The sequence below is a fragment of the Mercenaria mercenaria genome, chromosome 2 (genome assembly GCF_021730395.1).
Source record: "Mercenaria mercenaria strain notata chromosome 2, MADL_Memer_1, whole genome shotgun sequence".
Lineage (NCBI taxonomy): Eukaryota > Metazoa > Mollusca > Bivalvia > Venerida > Veneridae > Mercenaria > Mercenaria mercenaria.
The window spans coordinates 109,777,888-109,790,463 of record NC_069362.1 but is presented as its reverse complement, the minus strand read 5'-3'; the positions used below and the strand labels follow the sequence as shown (position 1 = coordinate 109,790,463).

Here is a 12,576-nt window from a genome sequence, read left to right as displayed (position 1 = left end):
TGCATGCTACAAATTCAGTCGGTGATGTCCGACAAGAGAAAATATAAGTGCACCCTAAAATCTGTGGGCCTCGGTAACCAAAAAAACTTAACATAACATTTATTCTTCGTGGAGGTATCAGGTTTTACCACTAGGAAGTACTTTATTCATAGAAAATACAATAAAATATTACCTGGTTTATTCTAGGATTAAATTCCTGGGCCGACGTACCATCATATAACTTAAGCTTTTATTATTAAAAGAAAATAAAAACATTTCTAATAACATAATAACACTTATTTTCGTTTCAGTTAAGTGTGGATTGAACGACGGTGGCTTCAAACTTCAAACGTTAAATGGCGATTGAAGTTGAAAATCCTCATTAAGGGAGCGACCAGGGCATGCTTTATCAATTTGGAGAATTCGAACCTCGTTGCGCTAAAGATATGGCACAAACGTACACTATGCAATACCATTCCCCCGTACCTCTTGGTACGATAAGCCAGGTAGAACCAGGTACACCCTTTCATGTACCCCACCGGCACCATATACAAACCAGGTATCCCTTTGGTACCATACAAGAACCAGGTACCCCACTGGTACCATATACAAACCTTGGTTACCCCTTTGGTACCATACAAGAACCATGTACCCCACTGGTACCATATACGAACCAGGTACCCCTTTGGTACCACAAGCCTGGTACACCGTTAGTACTAAGATAACACCACTGGCGCAACATTAACCTAATAACAACAAGTGAGTGAAGTATTGCCATGCAATACAAAGTCCCATACTGGAAGGCACCTAATTTTCTCTACTGCAATAACATAATGAACTGATATCTGTCAATAATTTTTTAACAATATTGTACGATGGGAACGACTATTCGGGTATTCGAATATTCGAAAATCGGCCGAATATTCGAATATGAAAATCAAATTCGAATATTTGTAAATTAGTGTATATTAAGTATAGTTTGTTTCGAGCAATATAAGCATGCTTATTTTTCAGCATAAAACCGTTTGTTCTGTCGTGCTTGTTAACTGTATATCAAAAGATGACGTATTAACCAGAAAAATGCAATGCATAATTGGCAGGGGCTACCGTTACGGATTTGCAGTTTTGCAACAGGTGTAAATGTGATGCATGTCAAAAATGGTCCAATTAACAAGAAAATTGCAATGCATAATTGACAGGGGTCATCGTTACGGATTAATAGTTTGCACCAGGCGTAAATGTGATATCTTTTTATCTATGGTATGACATTTCATACCGTCCACAGAATCAGTTTTAATCCACAGCGCCTGGGCATTCGGCCGTATTTGAAATAACTTCTGAAGTAGTTTATAATAAAATCAAGAAATAATATATAGTCATGTTGAAGGAGGTTTAAGTATGCCTTCGTTAAGTTTGTCGGCTTTTTACACGCCGATTGAAAATTTTCGAAATGGCGGCGGTAATACAACAGCGCGACTCGTGAAATAGTTAAATATGTTCATAATTATACTCACAGAGTCGTGATATAAAACACTCGGGTCGGCAGGTCTAACTAGGTAGGGTCGGGTTACCCGAAACAAACATTTTTAGGGCTTATTACGTACGATGATTCACGATTTAAACAGCGGAATATATTGTGTATATGCCAGTCACTTAATAAGAATTAAAACATTCCATTAAAACATGCCGACTATTCGAATATATTCGAATATGGCAAACCGAATATTCGAATATAATATTGATTTCAGTATTCGTTCCCATCCCTACTATATATACAACATGTTATAACAAAACGTCCACAAGAAACTTAGGTAGAGATTGGTCAAAATGCTCCTAAAATTTGGATGTAACATGCACGTTGTACCACAGAAAACTGGTCTCGATTTTTCCCTACGAACAGTATATAATAGGTATAAATAAGTTACAATATAATCTATTCATAGTAATAACAAAGGGCCGTAATTCTAAAAACAAGTGTGCCTCCCCGTGATGAACATTTGTGCCAAGTTACATCAAAATCCCTCCATGCATGAAGAAGAAATGCTCCGAACAAAGTCATTCTTGTATTTGACATTTGGCCTCTATGTGTGACCTTGATCTTAGACCTAAGGACCAGGTTTTCTTGTGCATGACACTCCGTCTTATGGTGATGAACATTTGTGCCAAGTAATATTAAAATCCGTTTAAGGATTGTTGAGTTACAGACTGGACAGGAAATAAAGCCTGTTTGGCCTTTGACTTCCAAGTGTGACCTTAATCTTGCAGCTAAGGACTCGGGTTTGCACACAACACATTGTCTCATCAAGGGGAATATTTGTGCAAACTGATATTCAAATCCTATTTTGCATGACGAAGTTACTGACTGGACAGAAAAAGTCCCGTCGTCCTTTGATCTCAAAGTGTGACCTTGACCTTTAAGCTAGGGTTCTGGGTGTTGCGCATGACACGTCTTCTTATAATGGGGAACATTTATGCCAAGTAATATTAAAACCCCTAAATGGATGGCAGAGTTCTGGACCGGACAGGAAAAAACCTATTAACCTTTGACCTCCAATTGTGACCTTGACCTTTAAGCTAGAGGTCCGGATTTTGCACATGACACGTCGTTTCATCAGGGGGAATATTTATGCCGAGTTATATCAAAATCCCTTCACAGATGGCATAGTTATTGACCGGACAGGAAAATAGCCCTGTTGACCTTTGACCTCCAATTGTGACCTTGAACTTTGAGCCAGGGGTTCGTGATTTGTGCATATCATGTCGTTTCATCATGGGAAACATTTCTGCCAAGTGATATTAAAATCCCTTCATGAATGACAGATGTATGGAGCGGTCACGAAACAGACTCTGTTCATGTAAACATTTGACTGCCAAGTGTGACCTTGACCTTTGGGGTCTGAAAGTTGTGCATTAAAAAGTCTTATTATGAGGTACATTTGTGCCAGGTAATATTAAAATCCCTTCATGGATGGCATAGTTATGGACCGGACAGAAAAAAAGCACTATTGACATTTTACCGCCAACTGTGACCTTGACCTTTAAGCTAGATCTCCGGGTTTTGCACGTGCCATATCGTCTCATTATGGGAATCATTTGTGCCAAGAAATATTAAAATCCCTTCATGGATGACAGAGTTATGGACCGGACAAGAAATTGCGGACTGATGAACGGACGGAAGGAAGGAATGGTAACAGAATGATGGAATGACGGATGGAAAAGTGCATTCCTATAGTCCCTGAAACTTTTTTTTTTATTTAACGTCGCACCGACACATGATAGGTCATATGGCGACTTTCCAGATTTAATGGTAGAGGAAGACCCCAGGTTCTCCTCCGTGCATTATTTCATCACGAGCGGGCACCTGGGTAGAACCACCGACCTTCCGTAAGCCAGCTGGATGACTTCCTCACATGAAGGCTCGAACCAACATCAATGAGGGGCAAGTGATTTGAAGTCAGCGACCTTAACCACTCGGCCACGAGGCCCCCTGGTCCTCAACCAGTAAGGGAGTAATAAATGTTCCGTCAAATGCTTGATAGAGTTGCCTCCTCCTTTTTACAGACTGGGGTCATGACGGTAAACAAGTATGCAAAATATGAAAGCAATATCTCAATGGACTTTGAAAATATTTAGGGTGGTACGCAAACTTTAACATTTATTCTAAGTCGAAAAGGGGCCATAATTCAGTCAAAATGCTTGGTAGAGTTGCCTCCTCCTTATGACAGATTGAGGTCATGACTGTAAACAAGTATGCAAAATATGAAAGCAATATCTCAATAGACTTTGAAAATATTTGGGGTGGTATGCAAACTTTAACATTTATTCTAAGTCGAAAAGGGGCCGTACTTTAGGCAAAATGCTTGATAGAGTTGTTTCCTCCTTTTTACAGACTGGGGTCATGATGGTAGACAAGTATGCAAAATATGAAAGCAATATCTCAATGGACTTTGAAAATATTTGGGGTAGTACGCAAACTTTAACATTTGTGTGACTCTCACGCCGACGCCGGGGCGAGTAGGATAGCTCCCCTATTCTTCGAATAGTTGAGCTAAAAATTGAATTTTTGAACCCATGAGTGTCACCATCCCCACTGAATGGTGGTGGCTGGTCTGGGACCCATGAGTATGCAAAAAGATTTAGTATTTGAAAACTAACAGCTCAGTATGGTATGCCCTCAGTCGCACCCAGATTTAAGAATCTTCCACCACGAAATAACAAAGAAAGAACTAAAATTTCTTTTTATTTTCCCAAAAATTCTTACAATACTAGTTTTAAATCACATTCTCTCAACAAATCCAAGTAGAATTCTAGGCCAATGTCCAAGAGATGAACACCATCGACATGAAAGAAACCCGAGGTCTGATCATCGATATCTATTTTTAGAATCTCATGGGCCATACTCCTCTCAAACTGACAGATCCGTTTTCATTTTGGTTGAATACACTTGAGTTTATCATTCGGGACTCCCCAATGAAGCCGTGGAAGAATGTCTATCCAAACAATGGGGTCCAAGGAAAAGCCTGTCTTATATATTCAAAAGATTCTTTTATAAGTTTAAATGAGAACTTTACAGAATGTTTGGTAATGTCATTACCCACGACGTGTATAACAATTACCTTGGGGGATTCAGGAACAGAGCATGTGACTGCATGGAGTGCTTTAGGTTCTGAAGCCCCATCCCTCTCTTGCACCACCAAGCGATAGACAAACTGTTGGGTAACTTCAGGTTGACCATGCCTCTGTCACTGACCCTGGAACCGGCCAAGTATGGGATAGAATCTCCAATTACCCATATATCTCTATCCTCCTCCATCCCATCATCTTTTTTTTTTTTTCATTTTATCGTCTGTTACAAAATTTTGCAATACTAGCTATAGCAACGACTCAGGGTTATGGCAACTAAACCTAAACTTCTACCAAACCAAACTTTTGAATTTAGGCCAGAATTAACAAGATTAATAGGAAGAATTACTGTCTAATATTTTTCAATTAATTAAACACAAGTATAGTCTTGACTTTTAAGTTTTGCCAACTGTATGTTTGCGGCAGAAATTTTTTCAGCCCTGTGTTAAAAAAGTTATATGGAAATGAACGTAATCTCAGCAAACTGTTATTTTTTAACAAAATAAACAAGGAACGGGTAAAACCGAATGATGCTTCCTGATGCATTAGCTTGTCTCAATATGGAGACAAATGTATTAGAAGCAAAAATAAACAAGAGGGCCAAGCCCTAGGTCGCTCACCAGAGAAACACACCATTGGAGAGTAAACATGTTTGACCTAGTGATTTCATGAAAACAAATATTCTTGCGGATTTTAATTAAGATTGGACGAAAATTGTGGTCTCTTGAGTTTAAAAAAGTATTTTCTTAGATATCACATAGTGACCTAGTTTTTTACCCCAGATGGCCCATATTCAAACTTTATATAGATTTTATCAAGGCAATCATACTGATTAAATTTCATAAAGATCAATTGAAAAATGCAGGCTCTATTGCATACACAAGGTTTTTCTTTGATTTGACCTATGACCTACTTTTTGACCCCAGATTACCTATATTCAAACTCGAACTAGATTTCATCAAGGCAACCATTCTGACCAAATTTTATGAAGATCAATTGAAAAATACAGCTTCGATCAAATATACACAAGGTATTTTTTAATTGACCTAGTGACCTAGTTTTTAATCCCAGATGATCCATATTCAAATTCGATCTAGATTTTATCAAGATTATCATTCTGACCAAATTTTATGAAGATCAATTGAAAAATACTGCCTCTATCGCATACACAAGTTATTTCTTTGATATGACCTAGTTACCTTTTTTTAGACCCCAAATGATCCATATTCAAACTCGACCTAGATTTCATCAAGGCAATTTTTCTGACCAAATTTCAAGAAAATAAATGGAAAAATACAGCCTCTATCGCATGCACAAGGTTTTTCTTTGATTTGACCATGTGACCTAGTTTTTGACTCCAGATAACCCATATTCAAATTTTTCCTAGATTTCATCAAGGCAATCATCCCGACCATAGTTCCTGAAGATCAACTGAAAAATACAGCCTCTATCGCATACACAAGGTTTTATTTTATTTGACCTAATGACCTAGTTTTTGACCCAGACAATCCATATTCAAACTTGATCCAAATTTTATCAAGGCTATCATTCCTACCAAATTTCATGAAAATCAATTGAAAAATACAGCCTCTATCGCATAGAAAAGGTTTTTCTTTGATTTGACCTATTGACCTTGTTTTTAACCCAAGATGACACATTTCCTCAAGGTAATTATTCTGACAAAATTTCATGAAAATAAATTGAAAAATACAGCCTTTATCGCATACACAATGTTTGTCTTTGATTTGACCTAGTGACCTAATTTTCTACCTAGTGACCTAATTTTCGACCCCAGATGACCCACTTTGACCTTGACCTAGATTTCATCAAGGTCATTATTCTTACAAAAATTTCATGATGATCAGTTGAAAAATTACAGCCTCTTTCGCATACACAAGGTTTTTCTTTGATTTGACCCAGTGACCTAGTTTTTGACTCCACTTGACCATTTTCAAACTTAACATAGATTTCATTAAGGCAATCATTCTGACACAATTTCATGAAGATCAGGTGAAAAAATACAGCCTCTATCGCATAAATAAAAGTTTTTCTTTGATTTGACCTAGTGACCTAGTTTTTGACTCAGATAAACCATTTTCAAACTTGGTTTAGATTTTATCAAGGTTATCATTTTGACCAAAATTCATAAAGATCAATTGAAAAATACAGTCTCTATCGCATACAAAAGGTTTTTCTTTGATTTGACCTAGTGACCTAGTTTTTTTCCCAGATGACCCATTTTCGAACTTGACTAGATTTTATCAAGGTTATCATTCTGACAAAACTTCATGAAGATCAGTTGAAAAATACAGCCTTTATCATATACGCAAGCTAAATGTTGACAGACAGACAGACAACAGATGATGGACATCGAGCAATCGTGTGAGCTAAAAATGAAGACAATACAAGAAGAAAATTGAATAAAGGGAGATAATTCAAAAAGTAGGTGAGATAGAGTTATGGTTCTTTGACACTACCCTTACTGTCAATGGCCTCTATGACTGTGTGAAATTTTAATGAAATGCCATTAATACTTTTCAAGTAATACTCAGGACAATCCTTATCTTGTATAATAAAAGGAGATAATATAAAAACTAGGTAAGGTAGAGTTATGAGGCTCGAACCCACATCGATGAGAGGCAAGTGATTTGAAGTCAGCAACCTTAACCACTCGGCCACGGAGGCTCCTATGATTCTTTGACACTGCACTTTTGGCCTCTATGATTATGTGAAGTTTCACTCTTCTTCTTCTCGTTCGCGACTACAGACCAGTAGCCTCGATGAAACTTGTGGTTTGCAGCAGATCCTCAATGCCTCCATACAGTTTCTGGTGGATTAAGGTATCTATCGGCCAAGTTGCAGCTCGCTCCTGGCCATGCCTTTTACGTCTCTGAAGTATATACTCCGCAGTCTGATCTTCCTCACCACATGGACAAGTTGGCGATGATGCCAGTCTGTATTATTTCTTGTACCATGTGAGCATTGAGCTTGATGTGCCCTGAGAGGAGCCTGACCATCACCACTTGTTCGGACCGATCAAGGAGATGAAAATCATCTTCCTCCGTCCTTGGTCTCGTTAGTGCCTTATGATGGTGACTTTCTCTATGTAACTCACTGGTTCTGTTGGCTGTTCTGACTGAGCTCATAGCTTAGCCAGTTTGTCTGCCTCTTCATTGCCTGCAAGTCCACAATGGGATGGAATCCACTGAAGTGCTACTTTGCAGGTTATTCTCATGCTCTGCTTTCTCCTGGCCAGCTTGCGTGACAGACAATGCATCTGTGAGAAAAACAACTGAGGGACTTTCTTCTGCCGAGTCTTCTACCATTGAGTCAGCCTTCATGAGTGCTTCAGTCTCTGCCTTGTAGTTGCTTCAGTGTTTTACTGTGGCTGCATGTAGTGTTTCTCCCTTGCCAGATGGGTATTAAGTGAAAACTCCTGCTCTTCCATTTTTGACGGCACATGTGGCTGAAGAGTCTGTATAGACATGAGTCCACGATTCCGGAGGATAGTCTTCATTGATCATAGCAAGTGTGAGGCTCTTTCGAATGCCTTCATCCCCTTGCTTCCCACGGTCAGGACGAGACTAAGCAAGTCTCACAGTCACTGAGGACAGATCATTCGCTAATGGGTTCATGATGACTTCACTCCCTAGGGGAGTCGTTTGTATGTTCAGCTCAGTTTTGAACTCTAGGTCAAAGAGTTATAAAAATAAATAGATCGGCAACTTGAAAGGCATAAAGAGCAAATCTCGCCAACATCCCGCGGCTGCAAACGAGATCTCGTTACCGGAAGTTCTCCACGCGCCATTTTGTATGCGAAAGAATGACTCTGTCAGTTAATCAATTATCACCATATGACCAGGCTTTTTTATAGTAAGAAACATGTATTTTGTGCTTAAGACTATTTCATATTAAACAAATGTTGTTTTAGAAGCTAGCATGTATGTTATATGTAATTTTAAAGGTACAAATTGCAACTCCATGCTTGCTTCACAAGATAACGCCGATTCACGCTCGGACGCGAGATCACGCGAGAATACAGCCAGTTGCCATTCTGTGTATTTTATACTTCTTTGTCTAGGTTAAGTTTATTTGCCTCATGAAACGTTTGAGCTGATTTTCAATCAAATGTCATCAATACTTTTCAAGTTATACTCCGGACAAAAGTGTGACGGACGAATGTAAAGACGGATAAAGCGGTTACTATATGCTCACCCTTCGGGGAGCATAATAAATAAAAATAGATAAACAAATAAATAAAGAAAAGAAAAAATAACACTGTGGATTCCAAGTACTTCCTGAAATAGTGTCTGAAATTACATTTTTCCTGATCAAGCAAGATACTGATGGAAGTAGAAATGAAACCATGGATTTCAATACTCATGGAAACAATTTTTCTATTTTAGAAACAATGACTTTGACCTGAGGTAAAGCAAAAGCCTGAACTGTAATAAGATCCACTACCTATCCTATACCCTTCAAAACATCTACATTACAAATGGTGCAGTAGACCCTTCAGCCCTTTTTGCAACAGTGGAATCTTAAAAATGTGCAGAATAATCAAATAATGCCAACATCGAATTTGGCTCAGTTGACTCCTTATATAATCTCAATCAGGCTGAACCTTAGTTTTTACATAAGCTACATAGGGCCCAGGTTAAATATCGAAATATTAATCCAAGGTTTTTTTCCAGTTTAAGCAACAGTGACCTTGACCTAGATGCCACTTAACCCGCATGCAGTACCAACCGCAGTATTGCTGTAAGTTACCTACAGACTAAAATTCACTTAAATTACTGATGCCAAATTAATGGTACTGAGCAGCAAAAAGGTTAATCTGAAACCAAATCGCTAAGCAAAGATCAAATACCTCACGCTTATAACCAGATATTTTGTTTGAAATCAGCTTGAAGAAAAACTAGCTTGTATGTTTAATTTTACAGTACTTACTGCAATATACCAACACCAGCAAAACCTGTTACCCAGCTAATATCTGGCTTCCCTCCTGTTTAGAGAAGCATTATTTATTTTCATTATCACAATTTGCACAATTTTACCTGGGCATTTGCTGATATCTGCTCCAGCAAAACGTACATTCTTTTCATCATAGATACACACTGCCTTCAGTTCTTTTGTCTTGGTTGATGTCAGGTTACAGGTTAAGGTAACAGCTTCACCAAACATAACTTCTGTCTTGTCATAAACGCCATATGCAGGAGCTGCTGGTAGACTGCATTTTCTAGCTGTAAATAAACAGAACAAATTGCTGTCAAGTACACTGACTGAAGCACATGTGTCACTGGAATACAAAACTAGAGCTATCACTTAACGTGATCAATACATTAAGCTACTGCTTTGATACAGGAAATATTATAATCATGATTCTTTTACCAAATTACTGAATTAGTTTTATAAAAATCAATTCAGTGGTTATGACGATATGAGCAAACAAAAATAAATGTTGTGCTATATGATGCGTACAAAATAGGAAACACAGTTTCAGCATCCACTAAGCTACTTTTAAGATTTATTATTTACACTTACCTATATTCACTGGCAATTAAAAATATTCGATGGAGGTTTTTTTAAAAGAAAAATATATTCTAACTAAACTTCTGCACTGGAATAGATAATACATATAGGCCTACTAGTAATTATAAGTTCGATATACACAGTTTGCATAAAAAGTAACAAATATACGCAACATTTTATTACACATGTCAAAGATTTGAATTAAAAAATTATATGGAGTTCATACAGACTCATCAGAAAAAATATGACTTTACGAGGCAGGCATACAGAAAAACTGCTCCCTGTAAAAAAAACCCACTTGCTCAATCTGAACTTCTCAACTTTCATTTTTTCCAATTATTTTTACACGTAACATTCCATTTAGAATTGACAACTATCAACTTATTTGAGTGGTATATATTCCATTTCCGTCATCATTGTTTGATTTTAAAAACTTAATTAAGTACATCAAAAGGGGAATTTGTCTGTCTTTGTGAATCTAAGTAAGAGGGTTTTGTCCTACATTTTTAAAGCACCTTTTTCTTATTCACCATGACCAGTTTTCATATATTTCTACTTGAATATTTTTACCAGCAACATGTCTCTTTCATGCGACCTTCCTGGGGTTAGAAAACATATTGTTATTTGTCATCCAGGAAGAGAGATATTATTTTGATAATTTCATCACCAAATAAACCTCACCAACAAAATCCATATTTTGAAAATAAAATAGTCTGCTCCAAATTCATCAGTCAGTTTTCTTTTATTATAACAATCTGACAACTGGAAAGAAAGATCAGCAATTACTGGATGCATACTTCATGTTGTGATTAACCAGTGTTTTCCTCTATTACAGGCTGATCCTAATGAAAAAGTTATTACCCTGCTATATATGCATGATCACAGCAGATAAGAACAAGAGGGTTATGATGACCCTGGATCGCTCACCTAATTTATATGAGCTACTTGTTTAAATGTCAAACTGATGCTAAAATATTAAGTACATAGGTCATCAGGTCACATTTATGGTCACTGAAAGTCAGTTTTAAGATCGGTGTGCAAAACTGTACATGTCATCCAAATTTTTATATCTTAAAACTAGAAATACATTCTGCATGCCCACAGCAGAATGTCGAACCTGCCAACTGTCTAAAAAAGTAACATTTATTATACTATTTGGCGGTGTCAGAACAGATTTATACTAGCACCTGTATTTGTATATGTATTTTTTTTTTTTTTGGAAAAATGATAAAAAATATAAATATTTCAGTCCACACAAAACTCTTTACCAGTGAGGTAGAAAAGGGTCAAAATACACCAAAAAATTGTATGTTACATAAATATTGTAACACAAAAAAGTGGTTTCAATTTTTTCCATAGCAAGTAATAAGAAAATTACAATATAAGCTATTTATAATAACAACAAAGGGAATTAATTCTAAAAACAAGATTGCCTTATGGTGTTGAACATATGTGCCAAGTTACATCACAATCCCCTTATGTACGAAGAAGACATGCTCTAGACAATGTCATTAATGTATCTGACCTTTGACCTCTAAGTGTGACCTTGACTTTTGACCTAGGAACCTGGTTCTTGTGCATGAAATTCCGTCTCACAAAGGTTAATATTCATGCCAAGTTACATCAAACCCTACAACGTATGAAGAAAAAATGCTCCAGACAAGCTTCATGTTGACCTTTGACCTCCAACTGTGACCTTGATCTCTGAGATAGGAATATGAAGTTTACGCATGACACTCATTCTCATTCAGGTAAACATTCATGCCAAATATAAACAAATTTGGTTCAAGCATGTCAAAGTTATGGTCCGGACAAACTTCAATTTTTCCTTTGACCTCCAACTGCGACCTTGACCCTTGAGATAGGAACATGGGGTTTGCACTTAACACACCTTCTCATTGAGGTAAACATTCATGCCAAATATAAAAAAGATTGGTCCATGCACGTCAAAGTTATGGTCCTGACAAAATCGGATGGACGCACGCACGGACGGACAGACACACGCACATACACTAAAAGTGACTACTATATCCAGCCTGTTGCAAGCGGGCTCAATGAAAAAAAGAAAGTAGGTCAGCAGGTCAGATTCGTAGTAACTAAAAGTCAGTTTCAAGATCAGAGTGCAAAACTGTACATGTCATCAAAATTTCAAGACTGTATCTTAAAAAGCAAGAACTAGGTCAGTAGGTCACATTCATGGTCACCGAAAGTCAGTTTAAAGATCAGAGTGCAAAACTGTACTTGTCATCCAAATTTCAAGGCGGTACCTTAAAAACAAGAAAGTAGGTATGTAGGTCAAGGTCACAGTTGAGTGACCCGCTTATTCCTTTGGGTCATCAGGCAATTATAATTAAATAGTCTAGGAAATATGATCTGATAACTTTCAAAGTAGTTTTTCTTATATAACTCATGTATCAAGTGACCCCAAGGACGGGGCCTCTT

At 37.4% G+C, this 12,576-nt stretch overlaps 1 protein-coding gene across 8 annotated transcripts in view; it reads right to left on the bottom strand.

Annotated features, from left to right (window-relative positions):
* Nucleotides 1-12,576, bottom strand: part of LOC123562448 (sushi, von Willebrand factor type A, EGF and pentraxin domain-containing protein 1-like) — a 447,821-nt gene that overhangs the window by 364,533 nt on the left and 70,712 nt on the right. For all 8 annotated transcript variants that reach the window (XM_053537519.1, XM_053537520.1, XM_053537522.1 and 5 more), the window contains exon 20: nt 9,660-9,845. In XM_053537519.1, coding sequence (XP_053393494.1) covers nt 9,660-9,845 — 186 coding nt within the window. The remainder of the gene's footprint in view (nt 1-9,659; nt 9,846-12,576) is intronic.